The 21,753-nt window shown below is 37.3% G+C and overlaps 2 protein-coding genes across 12 annotated transcripts in view; one reads left to right on the top strand and one right to left on the bottom strand.

The window, feature by feature from the left end:
- Positions 1-1,363, bottom strand: part of Atm (ATM serine/threonine kinase) — a 164,775-nt gene extending 163,412 nt beyond the window's left edge. For 4 of the 9 annotated variants that reach the window (XM_078046950.1, XM_078046954.1, XM_078046953.1 and 1 more), the window contains exon 1: positions 1,079-1,346. The gene's annotated coding sequence lies outside the window, so the exon portion shown is untranslated. Of the gene's footprint in view, positions 1-1,049 lie in introns of all 9 variants that reach the window. The other 5 variants (XR_013437870.1, XR_013437871.1, XM_078046956.1 and 2 more) reach the window with 3 other exon arrangements.
- A 167-nt stretch (positions 1,364-1,530) lies between these two features.
- Npat (nuclear protein, coactivator of histone transcription) overlaps positions 1,531-21,753 on the top strand; it is a 77,240-nt gene continuing 57,017 nt past the window's right edge. For 2 of the 3 annotated variants that reach the window (XM_040285161.2, XM_005329070.4), the window contains exons 1-2: positions 1,531-1,725; positions 19,041-19,159. In XM_040285161.2, coding sequence (XP_040141095.1) covers positions 1,689-1,725; positions 19,041-19,159 — 156 coding nt within the window. In that variant the 5' untranslated portion in view covers positions 1,531-1,688. Of the gene's footprint in view, positions 1,726-19,036; positions 19,160-21,753 lie in introns of those variants that run through there. The other variant, XM_021728949.3, reaches the window with a different exon arrangement.

The following is a 21,753-nucleotide window of genomic DNA, read 5'->3' as shown; positions in this document are numbered from 1 at the left end:
GTTTTCTCAATAACAAAACAAAAAGCAATACTCATATATAGCTCAAAGGGGGTGTCATAAAGATTCATGTTTAACATAGTGCCTTGAAAACAGCCTATGTTCATGTTAGTAATTATCATATTCCCCTTTTTATGACAGTTTAAAATGTCTCTTTGATGGTTCTTCCTCTCACACCTCAAATACAGTGTTTGTCTCCTTGCTGTCTTCAACGTGTTGAAGACTCCAAATCTTACTCAATGCCAGACCAGAGAGATCTTGGGCTTCAGGAACTTGCTACACTTTGTGCCTTCAAACGCATTTCCCGGTCTGGAAAGCTACTACCACCCTCCAGAACAATGGACACAGTCATGTCCAGGTCAAACTGATTCTCCCAGGTTGCATTTCCACAGAACCTGTTGCTCTACCACTTCAGCACTCTTTTATAACATTATCACCTTGAATTGTAGTTCTCTACTTATCTTCACTTCTTTAAGCAAAAAGCCACACAGCTTAAAATCATTATTCAAACTCTGGTACTGTGGTTCCAGGGCCCATGATCTTAACCACAAGGCTGAAATTTAAATCTCAATAAACGGTCGCTGTCTGAAAGTATCAATTACTTTGAAAAAAAAAAATGACTTTGTCAAGTCACTTAAATTTGAACCGTAAGGTAACAGGGTACTGGGGTAATCAGGAAGGGGGTTCAACTTAAAAGAGTATGCGTGCATATTAAAGACACACACACACTGCTCCCTTTCCTGGATGCTGAATCCAGAGGGATTCCACCTCTACAACCCCCTTTTTTGTTTTTTGATACAGGGTCTAGCTGGGCTGGCCCTGAATTTAAGATACTTCTGCAAGGGCGCCAGGAGAAGCTGGGATTACAGGCATGCACCAGCAAATTTAAAGTCCGCTAGGGGCCGAGAGCGAGGACAGGAAAAAATAATAATGAGGACCGGCGGCCGGAAACAAGGGGTGAAGACAGGAGGGTAGGGCAGCTCGGAAGCAATGTATGGGACTGCGCTCCCCGAAAGAAGAGCTACAGGAACCAAGCTAATACTCCCACGCACAAGCCACTGAGTAGACTCCCCATCCCTACCGCCGCGCTCTGACCGCCAAAGTAGTATCTCTGGAGGCGGCAGGGGCTGCAGCCCAAATACACGCTCCTCTGGCCTCCTCCCCACCACAGCTTTGCAACCCGTTATCCACGGTCTTTCCCGCTTCCGGCTCAAATGCAGCGTGGCGGCGGAGCTTCAGTCCCGGGAGTAAGAGGCTGGCAGAGCGGTGGCGCACAGTGTGCTCATGCGCAGGAACATCACGCGCTCTCAGCTCAAAACACTAGCTCCCCCAAAACATTCGCCTGGTCAGAGAAGGCGCGCCTGCGCCCTGCCCACCAATAGCGAGCTACCTTACGCCTCTGGCTCGCCCAGAGGCTCCGACACCCCACCTCCTTGCCCTCTTCGGCCCCACCCCTCCAACTCTGCGGACGGAAATGACGACAGCGCCAGGGAGCTCGGAGGCGGGTTGCATTTCGGCGCCTTTCTTTCCCCTGCGGAAGCGATTGGTTGTTGTCGGGCGAGAGAGGCGGGACAAATTGTCGCGGGTTCAGTGCCGCCAGTGGAACCGGGAGATGCGGCGCAGGAGCTGTCGCTGTGTTTGCCTTCACCTGAGTCTCGTCTCTTATTCTGGCTCCTTCTGCGACTCGGATCATGTTGTTACCTTCAGACGTGGCCCGACTGGTATTAGGTAAGCGCGGGCACCGGAGGAAGGGTTACTGGACCAGGCGAAGCAAGACGGAAGGACCTTAGCGGCCAGAGGCTTTCCTTGGGTGGGGAAGCTTTGGGGGTTTGCCGCCTCGCTTACAAGTTCATATCTGGTGATAACTCTCGGTCCTTCGGAGGCTCCGGGAAGTTTAAGCCTCTTTGTAGGTGAACGCTCCTCTCCTCAGGGGCTGCGTGGAGAGGGCAGGCTCGAGGTGGAATACCTGGAGCCTGGATTCCGAAGAAAGTCGGGCCTGCGCGCTTAATTGCGACCCCTGGTAGAGAGTTGTCTACGTGACGGTCTGGCTGTGTGTTGGTTAACCTTTCCCTTGTCAGAGCTGAGACCAAAATAGGACTCCTCAGCCACCCCGCTTTGGAAAAAGGCCTTTCGGACGCCCTTCTCATATCCTGGCCTTAGAATTTAGGATTTGGGGACTGATGGGGGTACTCTTTCTCCATACTCCCCGCAGTACGTCGCCCAGCGTAGAGGTTTGAAATGCCAGTTGCATGTTTTAAAACAGTCGTAATTCCAATTCCTTTCAGGGAGGAAATGCCTTTTTGTTACACATTTTATAGCCCTAGTTTTTCCCCCATTGGAAGAGTGGTTAGTGGGCTACTTGTTTGTCTGAATGTATTGTCTGTGTAGGAGAATTTTTTTGTTCTTGTTTGCCCCCTGAAAGAATAAAAAGGATTGTAACGAGAGCCATAGACCACGTAAAGCTCAAAAGCTAAGCCAATGATTTACAAATATCATATGAGTCGTCCCTAAAAGTAAATGGTAAACATATGTGATGAAACCTGCCGTAGTTTCAGCAACCATTATTGTACTACCATTTTTTTTATTGTTCGAAAACCCCAATTGTTTTGTGCCTTTAAAAACACTCAGCCCGTTCCAAATATATATATATATATATATATATATATATATATATATATATATATATATATATATATATTTGTGCAGGGCTCATAATCACATTTGTGAGAAACCTGGGAGGGGCCGGGAGAATGGTTCCACCATTCATTTTTGGAAAAAACTAATGACTGAACACAAAAATTTTGTTAATGTTTAATCTTTTCCTCACTTTTTCAAAACTGATTATCTATAGGATCTACTCCATACGTTGGATTAAAAAGCTGGATGCCTTGAAATCATTATATTTATTAGGCTTACCTATAAGTGAAAAGTGGACTTTCATAATATGCATTGATAACCCTTATGTTTTTCCTCTGTATATTTGCTTAAGAATTTTGTCTTGTAGTAGTTAGATGATCCAATTGAACTTCAGTACTCATAGTCTTAAAAATGGTGTTTCAACCTCAGCATTATTAACATTTTAGAGTGGATAGTTTTTTATAATAGGTAGTTGTCCTATGCTCGAATTTTGTAGGATGTTTTAACAGCAGCTGTTCTTTTGACTTTTTCCTCTTTTTTTTTAAATTTATTTTCTAGTTGTAGTTGGACAAAATATCTTTATTTTACTTACTTATTTTCATGTGGTGCTGAGGATCAAACCCAGGGCCTCTCACATGCTAGGTGAGCGCTCTACTGCTGAGCCACAACCCCAGCCCCCCCCCAGCCCCTTCTTTTAGTGGATAAAAACTTAAGAGTCATTTGGGGCTTTTTGTTAATGTCTTCACACTACAGTTACTGACACCAATCCCAGCAATATACCTCCTCTTACTTCTATTTTAGACTTTTGTCATGGCTTCCTAAATAAGTGTTTTTTCAGTGTTGGGGTGGAACCCAGGATGCTTTACCACTGAGCCACATCCCCAGCCCTTTTTATTTTTGAGACAGGGTCTCACTAAGTTACTGAGGCTGGCCTAGAACTTGTGGTCCCTCAGCCTCAACCTCCCCAGTCCCTGGGATTATAGGCATGTGCTACTGTGCCCAGCTTCCCTTGTAGTCTTCTTGTAATTCATCTTATTTGCTATTATAAATCTTCCTAAAGCATGCACACCAGGCCAACTATTCTAAAAGTTGAAATAGTTATGCACTTAATGAGTGTACAAAAAGATCAAGACTTCCCCATTCTCAGCTCTTGATTTTGTTATTTAACATTATAAATCTTAAAATTATATACATATATATCAGAACTACCATTTTATTAGCTCTTGATTCTTATGTCATACACTCTCCACATCTATAGCCCCTTCTGTATTAAACCCATGTTTTTTAGCAAATCTTTGTGTGCCTAATAAATTCCAAACACTGTACCAATTTCTAAGAATTAAAAATCAAGTTTTCCCCCTTTACATTTACATGATTAGGGTTTTTACCCTTAAACACATACAACAAAACCACTTTCCTTAATTTCATCTTACTCTTTTTATACACTCAGTCAAATTTATTCACATAACAATTTAGTTGCTTTACTTCATCTCCTTTGCATTCTTCAGCAAATTATACTGACTTCTGCACCTCATTACTCACTTGAACAGCTCTGGTTATCAGTGTTATTTATTGCCTTTGAACACCACTTTGGTTTTTATCAGCATATCAGGTGAGGTGCTCTGTTGAACTGATCCTACTTGCCTCTCTTGCTTGATCTCGTTTTAACATTTGCCTTATGCTGCAGCAAATGTTTCAGGGCAAACTACTTGAAGTTTCTCCCCATATTCTTATATATTCTGCTTTTCCTTGTCTAACATGCTTGTATTCAAGATTCAGGTAAGTTTGAAATCCCAGGGGCTCAGGAGGTCAAGAGAGGAGGATCCCAAGTTCAAAGCCGGCCTCAGCAACTACGTGAGACCCTGTCTCAAACTAAAACATTAAAAAGGGCTGGGGATGTGGCTTGGTGGTTAAGCGTTCCTGGGTTTAATTCTTATCCCCCGCCCCCCCCCCGCCAAAAAAAGATTCAGTTCAAACATGATCTCTGAAATCTCTCCCAGCAATTACAGTTAGTGCTTTCTGCCTAAAGGTCTTATTGTAGCTGTGATTTTTTTTCTTTTTTGTAAGTCTACCATTTTTGCTATTTTAAGTGTGCAGTTCTGTGGTATTAAGTACATTTACTATGCTCTGCAACTGTCAACATCATCCTTCTCTATACTGAAACTTACTTTTTGTCCATCTCAGTGTGTATATATATATATATATATATATATATTGTAGGGTAGGTGGACACGATACCTTTTTTTTTTTTTAATAATGTGCTGAGGATCAAACCCTGTGCTTTACACATGCAAGGAAAGCTCTAATACTGAGCCCCAGTTTCAGTATTCTTAATCTTGGATTAATGAACAAGCTTCTGAAGTTCTGTGAGCCTCCAAAACTATCTGTAAAAGTTTATATGCCTCTGGCATTTTTATAGATGAAGGGTCCCGAATTTTCTTCAGTTTCCCAAATGGGTTTGTTACTTTCTATATGAGTCAGCATCTAATCAGAAGTAATAGGAGTCAATGTATTTAACATAGAAGTATTTAATGAGGGAATTGGCTACACTGGTGATAGAAGAACTAAGAAGCCAAACAGCTTACTCAAGGCTACTCAGAGGTTACCATAGCAGGAAACCATTCACTAACGGAGAGGACAAGGAGAGAGAAAGCAAACCAGAGGCAACTGTAGTAGATGGAAGGTAGACTTTTATTTGTAAGAGGGCACTAGTGATAGAGGAGATTCTATTGAGGCAGTGATAAAATGGGAGCAAAATACACAGCCTCTTCCTCCTGTCCTCTGGTCTTACATTAGCGCTTCCCATTTAGCATAGCCAGCCAAAGCTAGCTGACATGAGCCTGGGAAACCTTGCCAGTATGGAATAGGCTTCCTGTCATACAGAAGAATGAAGAATGGATTTGAGGGCATGCAGGACAAGAACAGGCACACCCCCCAACAGATCAAGAGCCACTGGTTCTATTCACCTCTATATCACAAAAACGTAAAAGATATTTGATAAGCATTTACAGAAGTACAACTGTGAGCATGATATTCCCCTTTGTCTACAGAATAATATCTGTACTCATAACTGACATTTACAGTTTTTCATGGTCCTTAACTATTTTTTTGGTTGTATCGCCAACTAACTGTTCCTTTTCGTATACTTTGTGGTGCATCCAAATTGGGCTTTTTCCCAAAATAAGCTCTGCATATACACTTCATATCAGTGTGTTGAGGACCCCTTCACCCTTCTGGATTCACCTCCTCTTTGAAGCATTGCATAGTTTTCCTCCAAGCCTGGTAATAATTTCCCTCACCCTTATCTTCTCATAAAGTAATTCAGCCCTATTTTCTTATTGCTTTTGCTTTGCGTTGCACTTCTTTTTTTGTATACTTATCATTTTATTTGAAGTTGGACACAATACCTTTGTTTTATTTGTTTATTTCATGTAGTGCTGAGGCTGGAACCCAGGGCCTCACACGCGCTGGGCAAGCGCTCTCTACTGCTGAGCCACAATCCCAGCAGGTGCATTACACTTCCTTGTGTATGTATCTTCTGGCTTCTTATGGATCATAACATTTATAGATTTAAGACCTGTCTCTTTTTTTGCAGATCTAGTAGTACAAGGCACTATTAAGTCTTAAGAATCATTTACATCTTCAAGAACGTAAAACCACCAGTTTCCCTGGGGAATTATTATAGTATGTGAAGGAGATATTTTCACATACATGGCTTTACTATTTTTTCCTTTGGACTCCTCTCTTTTTATCTTTCCCTCTTTACAAATAGGAAGAAGTCCAACTCTTGGCATTCCAATTCCTTAAATCCCTTGATACAGTTAATATTTTTCTTTCCATCACCTGTTTGAGAATTGGTTGCAATCAGTTACTTGATAAATAAGCATACTTTAGGCACCTAAACTGGTCATTTAAGTGTAATGACTATGAATTTCAACTATTTCCTGAATTATTTTGGAACCTGTAGAACAAAAATAAAATATATCACATATAATCTAAAATGGGAGCTTGAGGTTGCTGATAGTTGGGCGTGTTATTAAGAGAAGACCACATAAAAACAAATTAATGTATCCACCTAACACTAAAGATACATAAGTAAATAAATATTTTTTTTTAAAAAAGAGAAGATAGGGGCTGGAGGAATAGCTCAGTTGGTAGAATACTTGGCTCGAAAGCCCAAGGCCCTGAGTTCAATCCCAGCACCAAAAAAAAAGAGAGAGAGAGAGAGAGAAAAGTAATCTAGCCTTTTAGCAGCTTTTCCTCAAGTGTGTGCTATACAAGCTTGTACTGTCTTATGATATACCATGAATTATCTGATCTGTGATTATTCTTTTCCCAACATACACTGGTCAGATGACCATGTTTTCTTGTAAATGTGTCTAACTATTTCACTATGTTCTGTATAGGATTTGTTTCTCAAATTGTTTCGCTATAACAGCCCATAAGGATTAATAATATTAGATTTTTTTCAACAATTCCCCCTCTCCACATGAAGTTTTAATGTTATGACTATATTGTATATCTGTTCATACATTTTATAAATATGATTTATGCTTAAAAACAAAATTTTTCTTATTCCTTTTCCCCCTACAATCAGTTTTCACCCCATTAGGGTGATATCACTCTTTGAGAATGCCTGGTCTTGGGGAAAGAAAATCTATTTAATTAGATTTTATACTACCACCTGTCGGATATAGTAAGTAACCAGATACATCTGGGGTGATAAGTGCTTTTGGAACTTTCCACCATGAAAAAAAAAACAACTATTTATTTGGCATTTTCAATCTAAATCTTGAAACATGAAGAGAATGTTCCAACTGCCCTAATTCCAGGGTGATTCCAGTGGTTTGTAGATATTTTAAATTTCTATGTTCATGAAATTCTAGTAGCAACTGACTCATTTAGTCTAAATAATACACCTGGCAGAATGCCATTCACAACTGACTATATTTCAAAAATCAAAAGGAAAGTACAAACTACAGCTGACTATCGTTTCACAAAAAGGAAAAAATACCAATTCGTGGGGTTTTTTCTCCTTTAGTTGTTGATAGACCTTTATTTTGTTTATTTATGTGTGGTGCTGAGAACCAAACCCAGTGCCTCCTCATACATGCCAGGCAAGTGCACTACTGCTGAGCCTCAGCCCCAGCCCCAAAATTTGTATTTAATTTATGTAATTTCACATCTGCCTTGTGATCTTCAACCATGGGTTTATTAAAGTAATCATACCTGGGGCTGGAGATGTGGCTCAAGCGGTGGCGCGCTCGCCTGGCATACGCGCGGCCCGGGTTCGATCCTCAGCACCACATACCAACAAAGATGTTGTGTCCGCTGAGAACTAAAAAATAAATATTAAAAATTCTCTCTCTCTCTCTCCTCTCTCACTCTCTTTTAAAAAAAAAAAAAGTAATCATACCTGGAATAAATGTTTCTTCAGGTTTCATGCTCCGAAGCACATTGTCTTCAGGCTTTTATTTGTATGTTTGTTTCTCCTTATAGCATTAGTTAGAGGAAAATCTGATTCATCAACTACAAGTAGAAAGTGGTGAGTTGAGTCTCAAGTCAGTTAGGGCAGTGCCTAAAATGGGATGCCTTTTCTTTGCCCTTTCCTTTTTAAAACCCTCATGTGTAATGACTTTGTAGGCCATCTTATTAGGTTTGTTTTGTTGTTGTTGTTTTTTATTTTTTACGACTATGACAAGATTAAAAATATAGTTTCAGGTGAAGAGAACAGAACCTGATAATTGTTTTTTTCACAATAACTTTTTTTATGTAGTGCTGAGTGAGATCAACCCAGTGCTTCACACACATTAGACAAGTGCTGTACCACTGAGCCATAACCCCAACCCAGAACCTGATAATTTTAAAGTTGAAAGAAACCTTAGAAATATATTCTTTAGTAGCTAATAAAAATGTGTTGACTTTTATAACAACACTGAAAAAAGTTTCCTACAAAGACAAGAACAATATTTGCCAACCATAGTTAGTCATAGTTTCACAAATAAAAATAATGAAAAATACTAGTTATCTTTAATTCGTGTAATTTCATGTCTGCATTGTGATCTTCAATGATGGAAATGCTAACGTAGTGGTATCTGAAATATAGGTTTCTTCAGGTAAAGAATGATCATGTATTAAAAAGATCAATTTGGCTGGACATGGTTGCACAGCCTATAATCCCGGAGGCTCAGGAGGATCACAAATTCAAAGCCAGACTCAGCAACCTAGGAAGGCCCTAAAGCAACTTCGGCTCTGTCTCTAAATAAAATATTTCAAAAAGGGCTGGGGATGTGCTCCCTGGTTAGTTAAGCACCTCTGGGTTCAATCCCCTGTACCAAAAATAAAATAAAATATGTGTATGTGTCTGAAACAGATGGGACAGCAAGACTTATATAAGACCAAAGAGGAAATTAGGAAGTAAAGCTTCATACAACATATTAAGAATTTAGAATTATATTTTTCATTTGGATATATAATTCACTTTAAGCAAAATGGAAAACAATAATCACCACTAATTTCAAAACATTTCCATAACTCCAAAAAGAAACCCCACACTGCTAATAGTCACTCCTAATTTCCCCCTTTTGCCTTTTGTTATTCTCTGGCAAACACTAACCTACTTTCAGTATATATATGGATTTGTTGTTTCTGGACAGTGCATCTAGTGAAATGTAATATGTGGCTATTTGTGTCTCATATCTATCTCTTGGCATGTTTTCAATATTGCTCTGTTGTTACAGGTGCTAGTACTTTGCCCTAGTATATATAAATTGATAACTCGTTGTGGTTTTGATTTTGTTTTCCTACTAACAATTGAGCATCTTTTCATGTGCTTATTCACAATTCATGTATCTTTGGAGAAAGATCCTTATTCAAATCTTTTGTCCACTTCTTAATTAAATTATCTTTTTATCATTGTCCTGTCAGTTCACCATATATTTGGTTTCTAGTCACTTGTTAGATAATATGATAATATAATCTGCTAATACTTTTTCCTTTTTATCAGTTGTCTTTTCACTTTCTTGATAAAATTCTTGGAAGCAGAAGTTTTAAATTATAAGATTTTTTTTTCCTTTTGTTGCTGTGTTTTAGTTGTATGTAAACAACAACTAAAATGATTGGGAAATCATTGCCCAATACAAGTTACAGAACTTATACCTTTTTTTTCTTAAGAGTTTTAGGTTTTATGTTTAGCTCTTTGGTCCATTTTGAGTTAAATTTTGAATAAGGGATAAGGTAAGGGTCCAAATTTATTCTTTTGCATATGGATATATAATTGTTCTGGTGCCAGTTGTTAACTTCTATTTATTTTTTCCCCTAATATCTTGGCACTCTTTTTAAAAATCAATTGATCATTTATGTCTGAATTCTCAATTCTGTTCTATTAACTATATGTCTATTCTTATGCTATTACCACATTATCTTGACCAGTGTAATTTTGTAGTAAGTTTTGATACAGATAACTGAGTGCTTCACCTTTTTGCTAGTTTACAATATTATTTGGGTCCCTTGTATTTCCTAGTGTATTTTAGGATCAACTTGTCCATTTCTGTACAAAAGGGATTTGAAGTTTCAATAGGAATTATGTTGGATGTATAGATTAATTTTGCAAGTATTGACTTTTTAACACTATTAAGTTTTAAAATCCATTAACGTATATCCTTTGATATGGGGCTTCTTTAATTGCTTTCAGTGTTTTCTAATCTTTAGTATACAAGTCATACTCCTTTTGTTCAGTTTATTGCTAAGGCTCCTATACTTTTTGATGCTATAATAAATTAAATTCTTTGATTTATTATTCATTGCAAGCGTACAGAAATATAGTTATTTTTTATATATTCATTTTGTATACTACAACTTAATTGAAGTTGTCATCTCTAATTGTGCTGGTTCTTTAGGATTTTTCCACATAAAACATCAGGGAGCGCACACCTGTAATCCCAGTGGCTTGGGAGGTGGAGACAGGAGGATTGGGTGTTCAAAGCCAGCCTCAGCAACTGGGAGACACTAAGCAACTCAGTGAGACACTATCTCTAAATAAAATACAAAATAGGGCTGGGGATGTGGCTCAGTGATTAAGCGCCCCTGAGTTCAATCTCCTATAGCAAAAAAAAAAAAAAAATAGGGTCATCTGCAGATAGGGATAGCTTGACTTTGTCTTTTCAAATCAAGATTTTTTTAAAAAATTTCAATTTCTTTACTATTTATCCTAAATAGCTAGAACTTCCAATATAATGTTGGATATAAATATCTAGAGTGGATTTCATTGTCTTGTCCCTGATCTTATAGGGAAACTTAGGATTCTTTTTTTTTAATTAGTTGTTCACGGACCTTTATAAGAATCAAACCTAGTGCCTCACACATGCTAGGCGAGTATTCTACCACTAAGCCACAACCCCAGCCCAAGTTTTGGTTCTTTACCATTGAATATGTTAGGTGTGAGTTTTTCATAGATTCCTCTATCAAGTTGAGTAAATTTCCTTCTATTCCTACTGTTTTATCATGAAAGGGTGTTAAATTTTGTCAAATTGTTTTTCTGCATATATTGGAAGAATAACTTAGTTTAATTTGTGAAGGATTGATGTTAATTCCTGTTTTAGTGTTTCATAGAATTCACCAACAAGGTCATTTGTTCCTGGGTTTTGTGAGCATTTTCTTTATTACAAATTCTTGTTATAGATCTGTTCAGATTTTCTGCTTTTTGATTAAGTGTCGGTAGGTTATGTATTTCTAGGAATTATCCATTTCACCTAGATTGTCTAAAGCGTTGACATACAATTTTATAATATTCCTTTGCAATCTTATTTATTTCCAAAATGTAGTAGATGTCTATGTTCCCCTTTTACATTCCTGATCTTAGTAATTTGAGTTGTCTCTCTTTTTTTGTGTGAATCTAGCTAAAGATTTTTAAATTTTTTTAATTTTTTTTTTAGTTTTTTCGGCAGACACAACATCTTTGTTTGTATGTGGTGCTGAAGATCAAACCCCAGCCACACGTATGCCAGGCAAGCATGCTACCGCTTGAGCCACATCCCCAGCCCTAAATTTTTTTTAGTTTCACATAACCAGCTTTTAAGTTCATTGACTTTTTTTTCTGTTTTTCTTATATTCATTTATTTCCACTCTAGTATTTCCTATTTCCTTCCTTCTGCTTGCTATGGGTTTAGTTTGCTCTTTTTCTAATTTACTAAGGTATAAGATTAGCTTGTTAGTATTTTTCATCTTTTTTCATACAGGTGCTTACATTTATAAATTTTTCCACCACCCACTGCATGAGCTGCATCTCATAAGTTTTGGTACATTGTGTTTTTCTTTTATCTCAAAATATTTTCCAACTTCCCTTTTCATTTCTTCTCTGACCTTTTTATTAGAAGAATATTGTTTACTTTCTACATATTTGTGAATTTTTATAATTGGCTTCTAATTTTGTTCCATTGTGGTCAGAGAGCATATTCTGTATGACTTTTTAAATTAGGACAAAGAGGTAGTCCTAATATGTGGTCCATCCTGGATATTGCATGTGCACATGAGAAAAGAGGTGTTTTGTGTTATTATTAAGTGTTCTATATCTATTTATGAGGTCTGGTTAATTTACAGTGTTGTTTTCTTTCCTTGCTGATCTTCTGCCTATTTCTAGTTACTATTAAAAGCATGCTATAGTGAAATCTCCAACTTGTATTATTTAATTGTGTCTTTTTCCTACTACTTTTGTCAATTCTTGCTTTATGCTTTGTGTGTGGGGGGGGTTGTCCTGTTAAGTACATGTGTGTTTGCAATTGTAATTTTTTAATGGATTGACCCATTTATCATTGTCTTAGTAATAGTATTTGTCTTGATTTACTCTTTGATATTAACATAATTTTTCCAGTTCTTATTTGGTTACTGTCTAGATGGTATATTCCCCCACTCCAGTGCTTGGAATTGAACACAAATCCTTATGAGCCTTATGCATGCTACCCATATGCTCTACCACTGAGCTATATCTCTAGACCTCCATCTTTTTACTTTGAACCTATGTGTTATTGCATCTAAAGTATATGTTATCCGCAGCATATAAAGTTAGATCATGTTTTTCATCCATTTTGTCAATTTCTGTTTTTTTGTTCTTTCTTCTTGGGATTGAATCCAGGGACTTTGACCACTGAACTAAATCCTCAACCCTTTTTATTTTTTGAGACAAGAGTCTTGCTAAGTTGCTTAGGACCTTGCCATGTTGCTGAGGCTGGTGTCAAACTTGAAATTCTCCTGTCTCCCAAAACACTGGGATTATAGGCATGTGCTCTTGTGCCCGGCAATCTCTTGGTTAAAGTGTTTAAACTTAAAATTTATTGGGCTGGGGATATGGTTCAAGTGGTAGCGCGCTCGCCTGGCATGCATGAGGCACTGGGTAAAGTAAAAATGAAGTAAAGATGTTGTGTCCACCTAAAGCTAAAAAATAAATATTTTTTAAAAATTTATTGTAATTACTGATAAGGGATGATTATGTCAGCCATTTAGCTATTTGTTGTCTGTGACCTATGTCTTTGTTATTTTATTCCTTTATTAAGGCCTGTTTGGAATCAAATAAGTACTTTCAATTTACTATTTTAATTTCTTATTTTTTTTTAAGTTCTTTTAGTTGTTGCCTTGGGGATTATACTTAATATTTTGTTAAAGCTATTACTTATGTTAAAACCAACTTTATTTTAAAGTTATGAGCATTTTTGTGTATGTGTGTGTGTTTTGCAATCATTTATTTTTAAGCCAATTTGGTACCATATAATACACAGATACACACAAACATACATAAAAATACAGACAGAACAGATTTTATAGCTTTCATCTAGATGTACTATTTGCCAAGTTACTTTTAAAAACTTATTTGTTGATATGACGACTATAGTCCTAAACAGTCTTCAGTCTTAAATCTATACTTACAAAGTTTTAAGGAAGAAAATTGCATCTCTGAAACAGAGAAATTAATTTAAACATCACTGAGGAAATATTAGGCAAGTGAAAGCCAAAGTATTAATGGTAGGGCTTGTTATTCATAGTTAAATGTTTTCCTTTTTTAAGAGCTCATCAATACAGGTAGAGACCCTTATAAATGGAAATTTATTTTATAAAGAATTAGGGGAAAAGTCACCAGTGCTAGATAACCAAGAAACAGAAAAGAAAGTGTCTCTCATAGTGAGAGCAATAAAGACAAGTTCTCTTGTTAGAGTTTGCATAGACCAGGTATTTGGCACCTATCTGGAGGGGATAAAAATGTTAAAGCCATCCATTAAACCAAGTGAACACCATATTTAGAATTTTAGAAACCAAAATTTGTCTGTCACAGATGTCTTTGTGTGGCAATGAGCAGTAGATTGAGGACATAGACCCAGGGGAAGCCTATACAGTTGAGGATGTTTAGTTGGCCACTTTTCCAACCATGAGGTAGCTCTATGTCAACCATTACCACTGTTATCTCTTTCCTTTCCCAGTGTATTTGAGAGTTAATCCTTGATTAGTTGGGCTTTGAGTAAAAATAATAAGAACAAAAGGGGGGGGCCTCTGGTTGAATAAAACAAAATCCAAACAAAATTAATTTAGTTGCATAGGAAACCAGAGATAGATTTGCCAGAAAAACCATGAGTTGGGGGCAGGGGTGTTAAAATAAATATGATTATTCTAGTTAAGGAACATCAGAGGAGTGTACTTTGGATCAGATTACATTCCGGATATTTAAAGGATCTGGGAGCCCATGATATCCAGGGAGAGGGTGGACCTCAGGAAAAGGTTCTCAAGAAAAAGAAAAACTTATAAAACAGCCATTTATATTCCACAGTAGCTTGGATTTAGAGGTAATTTGGTGTCAAATCTGTTTGGGGCAGTTTCTTTCCCAGCTTACATTCCAGACACAAGCCTTGGAGGGTGAGTTTATCAGGCAGGCAGCTGAGGAATGAGGAAAACTGCCATTTTGAGCATGAGAGGAAAAGGGTATTAAATAGAGCATTTTGACCCAGAGATGGAGGGTACCTTAGTTATGTTTTAGAGTTCCCACCAAATTGAGCCTTATATGAGGTTCCATGAAGTTTTGTTAGTCCAGAGATAAAGATGAGATAGTAAGAGGAAGAGATAGAGGTCTTTACCCTAATGGGTGCTGGCCTTCAATTTCTACAAGGGTGTTATCCATCCTAAAAAATCTTCTAATTTCGAGTTGATGAGTTTTATCCCCCAAAAGACCAAGAAAGAAAGCCTCAATCTTAGCCCAAAGGGCTATAGCATCTGAGTTCCAATCAGGAGATCTTTGGTATTTACCAGAGTGTGTTCTAGCTAAAAGCTAATCAATTACCTCAAGATATTTTTTTCTGTAGTCACCAAGAATGTGAGGTGAATAGAAGGTCAGGAAAGGCTGAACAGAGAAAGTAACCAGAAAAGAATTGGGGTTACCAAAAAGAACTGGGTGTTGGACACAAATGTTACAGGGCAGAAGCCCAACATGAAGTTGAAGCATTGTGAAGACACCACTGTAACTATGTTGTGGGTCAGGATGTATGGAGAAGGGTTGGTGAACTCTTTCCTCTGGTGGGCAATATTGAGGGGTTGTTGATGTTCCCCTTAAGAGACATGAGACTGGTTTAACAATGTGTCACCTAAGATATCTCAGTTTGGAATGTTTACCTTATAGGCTCCTTATGAGGTCTTGTTTTTGCATAGGATTAGATTTTGGTATATGGCTATGAAGGCTTGGACATGGGGTACCGCTGACAACTTGTTTTATTCCTGCAGATGAGGTCTAGATGCAAGATGGTATCACAGTATTTGGGTTCTGTTTAGGGGCTTCGTATATTTAGTTGTAGATGGACATAATATCTTTATTTATTTATTTTCATGTGGTACTGAGGATGAAATCCAGTGCCTCACTTGTTGGAGGCAGGCACTATAGCTCCAGCCCCAGGGGCTATTGTTTTAAATTCCCTAAATTATGTTGGAGCTTAGGGGTATTACAATAGAAAATGACTCTCTGTCCCTCAGAATATGAGGGTCAAAGAGTTCCTAGTGATAGTGGATATTGCTGAGCAGAGTCTTATGGAACAGAGGTGGTCCCTACCATGTAGGCTCTTTTGAAAGAGAGAAGAGTTTTAGGTCCTGGAATCAGAACCCTAAATTCTGCCTCAGGCATCCCTCTTGCGAATTAATAACCTTGTGTTTTGATATTTCCCGTGCATTCCTATAGAAATCTTACAATTGACCTTTGTGGCCAAATTATCTCTGACCCCTATGTTGAGCTTACTCCATTTCTTTTGAGTTGCTATGAGCAGGACCTAGAGCCTGTTAACCAATTTGGGGATACATTTTGGAGTATACCTCTCTCCACTTTAGTTCCCTTCCAAGGACTGTATCCTCTGAATCCAAAGGAACTCCTGGATGTTTTCCTCTGCTTCTAGCATTTTTGCAAATTCTGTCTTTCCCTGTGATATTTAGTCTCCCTACTCATAAAACCAAAAAGAACCCATACAGCCCTATCTGTGAGGGACTGTCTGTTCAATAGCATTTTAGTTACCTAGATCCTGTTTTTGTAGTCTAATTAAACCCAAAAAGGAGAAGACTGGTTTATGGTTTAGCCTCTGTTTATTTTGGCTGATGGTCAAAGACATTAGTAGCAACCACAGCAACAGACCCCATCCCTCACAGGGAGGGAGTTTTGGACGAACATTGCAAAAAGGACAGTAGGTGTTTTAGAGGACGTGAAGCCCACAGGTGGTAGGAGGAGAAAACCAAAAATGGAGAACTGTTGGAATGCCTACAAAGCAGAAAAACATTCAATAACATATTGAACTCTGGTCTAGTTAATTTCTTTTTGTAGAAGCCAAAGAGTTGGGGGTAATTGGATGATTGATTATACAATGTGCCTGCATTGGTGAGCTTTGTCTGTGTCTGGCACAAACTAAGTCTAATTGCAGTTCACTCCCAGATTATCCTGTCATGGGAGTCTTCAAGCAGCAGAAGTCCTAGTGACTTTTAACAACCCAACATGTTCCTACTACGAGTAGGAGCTCGTAGAGTGAGAGCTCTGACATGACATTATGAACAAGTAATGTGATTGAGAAATGAAGAATACACAGGCTCATCAGGAAGTACAAAACAAACAATGAAACCAAAAGTCCCAGCTCGCTGATTACAGATTTGTGCCACCATACTCAGCCTGGATAGAGAATTCTTCAGTTTTTTTTCTACCATGCTTTTAAAATATCATCTCACTATCTATGGCCTATGTGGTTTCTGATGAAAACTCAACTGTTAATCATATTAGGATACCTTGTATGTGAAAAGTCATACTGTCTTCTTTCAAGATTTTCTTTCTTTTTATGTTCATACTTTATTTGTCTAGGTATAGATTTCTTTGAAGTTATCTTATTTGGAATTTGTTGAGCATCCTTTATGTGGAGATTGTTTTTCCTCATATTTGGGAAGTTTGGGAAGTTATTTCTTCAAATATTCTTTTTACACTTCTTGTCACTTCTCTCATTCTGAAATTATTAATATGCTTAAATTGGTACACTTTATGGTGTCCCACAGGTCTCTGAGACTCTGTACAGTTTTTATCATTCTTTTTTTATTTCCATTCCATAGACCAGATAATTGCAATTAATTTATGCATAAGTATGTTGATTCTTACATATTCTAAAATCTGCTGTTGTGCCTCTTTTCATGTATTTTTCATTTGTTATACTTTTCAACTCCAGATAAGTGTTTTTGTTTGTTTGTTTTGTGTGGTGCTGGGGATCAAACCCGGGACCTTTCACATGTGAGGCAAGCACTCTACCAACTGAATTACATCCCCAGGCCCTATTTCATTCTTTTTTGTAATATATATTTCCTCATTGATATTTACTGTCCGATAAGATAGTATTCTCTGATCCTAAGCATGGTTTCTGAAACTATTTGAAAATGACTCAATGTCTTAAGTTCCATATCTGGGCTTCCTTGGCTGCTGTTTTTATTAACTGCTTTTTTAAAAATTTGCTTATTTATGTAAGTTTTTATTCTTCTGATTGTACATGATGTAGAATCATACCAGTCATGTAATGATATATGCACCTAGGGTATTAATTATTAATGTCCAATTTCTTCTACTATCCTTCTTACCTCCATACTCCCCACCCTCTCTTCACATCCTCTAAAGTACCTTTATTCTTCCCTAGCTCCCCCTACACACACCCCTTATTGTGAATTAGCATCTGCATATCAGAAAACATTCAGCCTTTGGTTTTGGGGGATTGGCTTATTTTGCTTAGCATGATATTCTCTAGCTCCGTCCATTTACTGGCAAATGCCATAATTTCATTATTCTTTAAGGCTGAGTAATATTCCATTGGATATCATTAGGCAGAGAGTGAAGCATATAGTTTAATAGTTTTGACAAAAAGTAAAAGATGACTTTTTTTATCCATTCATCTGTTGAAGGGCACCTAGGTTGTTTCCATAGTTTAGCTATTATTAACTTTTTATTAGACATTGATTTTCTTAAATGTTGGGAACAGATAACTTCCATTGTTCCCAAGGGGGTGTCCGTGTGTGTTTTGGGGCCATGTTTTAATATACAGCCCAGCACTTGACAACTCTTAGCCTTTATGTGTTACAGATCTTGTAACTTGTGAGGCTTTCAGTCCCAAATGTATAAATTAAAAGTTGGGGCTGGGGTTGTGGCTCAGTGGTGGAGTACTCGTTTACCTAACACATATGAGGCACTGGGTTCAAACCTCAGCACCACGTAAAAATTAAATAAAGATATTATGTCCACCTACAACTAAAAAATTAAATATTAAAAAAAGTCAAAGGATTTTCTGTCTGATCTTTCATGAAGAGTAGATAAGTATTCTGTTCACTTTTTCAGTTAAATCATTAGGCAGAGAGTGAAACGTACGTAAGCAATTTTGACAGAATGTAGGTGTTTTTATATTATAACAAGTGAATTGTATATCATCTCCTGGCCAAGGTGTTATAAAGTAGAAGAACCTATTTATCATTTCTGCATTGGATTTCCTAGATTCCTAACTGAAATAATTATACTTTGTCAGGCACCTCATTTTACAAGCTTAGCTAAAATTGTTCCTATAAAAAAAGCTACCAGGACCTGGCATGCGTGCGGCCCCGGGTTCGATCCTCAGCACCACATACAAACAAAGATGTTGTGTCCGCCGGAAAACTTTAAAAAATAAATAAATAAATATTAAAAGAAAAAACTACCAATATGGTCTATCAGCTACACTTTGTATTATAGCACAACATAGTGTTTCCAGGCAAGTCTGCAGAATACCAGCACATTCTACCTCACTCCTTTTATGTATTGGTACTTACTCTGGCGTTTTCAATAATAGCATTTTTACCAAAAGTACAGAATGTATTGAAAGTACCTAAAGTTTTATTTTTTTACTTAGGTTACTTACAACAAGAAAACCTCACTTCTACCTGCCAGACCTTTATTTTGGAAAGTTCAAATTTAAAAGAGTATGCAGAACACTGTACAGATGAAGGTTTTATCCCAGCCTGCTTACTGGTGAGTTACTTGTTCCTTAATGGAAATATTTCTTCCTTGACCAACATGAGAGATGTTTCAGCTCTTCAAAGTTAGGTGCCATGACACACAAATATAGTCCCAGGTACTGGGGAGGTTGCTGCAGGAAGATCATTGGAGCTCAGGAGTTCATGGCTGGCCTAGGCAACATAGTGAGACACCTGTCTCAATTTTTTAAAGATTTAAAAATCGGGCTGGGGATATGGCTCAAGCGGTAGCGCGCTCACTTGGCATGCGTGCGGCCCAGGTTCGATCCTCAGCACCACATACCAACAAAGATGTTGTGTCTGCCGAGAACTAAAAAATAAATATTAAAATTCTCTCTCTCTCTCTCTTTCTCTCTCTCTCTCTCCCCCCTCTCTCACTCTCTCTTTAAAAAATAAAAAATAAAATAAAGATTTAAAAATCAGCAAAGTCAGAATTGGCAGAAATTAAATAGTTTATATTCATCTGGGACTGATAAGAACCAGAAAAGTTCAACTGTTCTTTTTACACATTTATGCTAACATGTTCAAGGAATTACATCTTCGCCTCTGAGAATCAGTTCAGAATGACACTCTTATATCTGATTAGTTTCACTGCTGTTTTTCTCAGCTTATTTTTATTGGTGTTGGCTTATTTATCTGTCAGCTTACTTTAGACAAATATAAAACAGGTATTTTGGTATCTTGATGTTTTGTAAATATTACTATACCAACAGCACCGTTTATCATTAGAATGGATAAATTCTAGAACTACGTTATTTCATGTGACATTTGTCTTTCTGTTTTATACTCCTTAGAGACATAATTTTCTGTGTAGGAAACCTAAAAGAATCTACAAAAATTGCAGTCTATCTGGGGCTGAGGATATAGCTCAGGCGGTAGAGTGTTTGCCTCACATGCACAAGGCACTGGATTCAATCCCCAGCACCAAAAAAAAAAAAAAAAAAAAAAATTACAGTCTATCAAGGTAATGGGATACAAAATATATAAAAGTCCATGGTATTTCTAAAAATATGCAGTAAAAAATAGAGATTTGAAATCTTTCTAAATAACCATTTATACTAGCAATAAATAAACAAAATGCTTTGATAATCTAACAAATTTGTATGATAAAACTGCATGAATGGGTTCTGGGGCTGTAGCTCAGTGGTAGAGTGCTTGCCCTGCACATGTGAGGCATTGGGTTTGATCCTCGGCACCACATAAAAATAAATACAGATATTTGAGTTCATCTACAATTTAAAAATATCTTTTTTTTAAAAAAAACTGCATGAACCACTTTCTCAGTAGGACTGGAAAGCACAGGAAATAATGCCAAGAGTAATTAAATGGGATGACATCAAATTAAAAAGCTTCTGCATAACAAAATAATTATGAATGTGAAGAGAGACCCTACAGAATGGGAGAAAATCTTGGCTAGGTATTCTTCTGACAGAGGATTAATATCTAGAATATATAAAGAGATAAAAAATCTTTACACCAAAAAATTAAATAACCCAGTTAAGAAATGGACAAATGTGGGGCTAGGGTTGTGGCTCGGTGGTAGACTGCTTGCCTAGCACACATGAGGCACTGGGTTCAATCCTCAGCACCACATAAAAAAGTAATATAAAGATATTGTGTACACCTAGAACTAAAGAAAATAAATATTTTTTAAAAAGAAATGCGCAAATGAATTAAATAGACACTTCTCAAAATAGGAAATACCGAGCCTGGGATTGTGGCTCAGTGGTAGAGCACTTGCCTATTATGTGTGAGACGCTGAGTTTGATCCCCAACACCATATAAAAATGAAAACAAATAAAATATAGGCATTGTGTCCATCTACAACTACAAAATGTTTAAAAAAAGAAATACTAAGGGCCAAGAAACATATTTTTTAAAAAGTCCAACATCATTAGTGATTAAAGAATGCAAATCAAAACTACACCGAGATCTCATTTCACTCCAGTTAGAATGGCATTCATCAAGAATACAAACAATTATAAACACTGGAGAGAGGGAGAAAAAGAAATGCTTACGTTATTGATGGATTTTTTTTTTTTTAATATTTGAGATCTACTCTTTTTGCTGTTGTTGTTTTGGTTTTAGTTTAAGATGGACACAATCAATATCTTTATTTTATTTATGGTTCTGAGGATTGAACCCAGTGCCTCATGTGTGCTAGGTGAGCGTTCTAGCACTGAGTTACAACCCCAGCCTGAGATTGTTAATCGGTACAACCACTATGGAAACCAGTGGTGAGGTTCCTCAAAAAACTAGGCATGGAATCACCGTATAACTAGCTAGCTATACCACTCCTTGGTGTTTATCCCAAAGAATTAAAGTCATCTTCCTACAGTACTGTGTACATACCTATGTTTATAGCAGCACAATTCACAATAACGAAACTAGGGAACCAGTGTAGATATCTATCAATCTATCTATTCTTTATCAATGAATGGATAAAGACAATGTGGTAATATATACACTATGGGATTTGATTTAGCCATAAAGAAAAGTGAAGTCATGCTAGGAAAATGAATGGAAGTGGAGACCTTCATGTTAAGTGGAATAAGTCAAACTCAGAAGGTCAAGGATCTTGTTTTCTTT

The sequence above is a fragment of the Ictidomys tridecemlineatus genome, chromosome 4 (genome assembly GCF_052094955.1).
Source record: "Ictidomys tridecemlineatus isolate mIctTri1 chromosome 4, mIctTri1.hap1, whole genome shotgun sequence".
Taxonomy (NCBI): Eukaryota; Metazoa; Chordata; class Mammalia; order Rodentia; family Sciuridae; genus Ictidomys; species Ictidomys tridecemlineatus.
The sequence above is the reverse complement of the archived record's forward strand: the minus strand, read 5'-3'. Positions and strand labels throughout refer to the sequence as shown.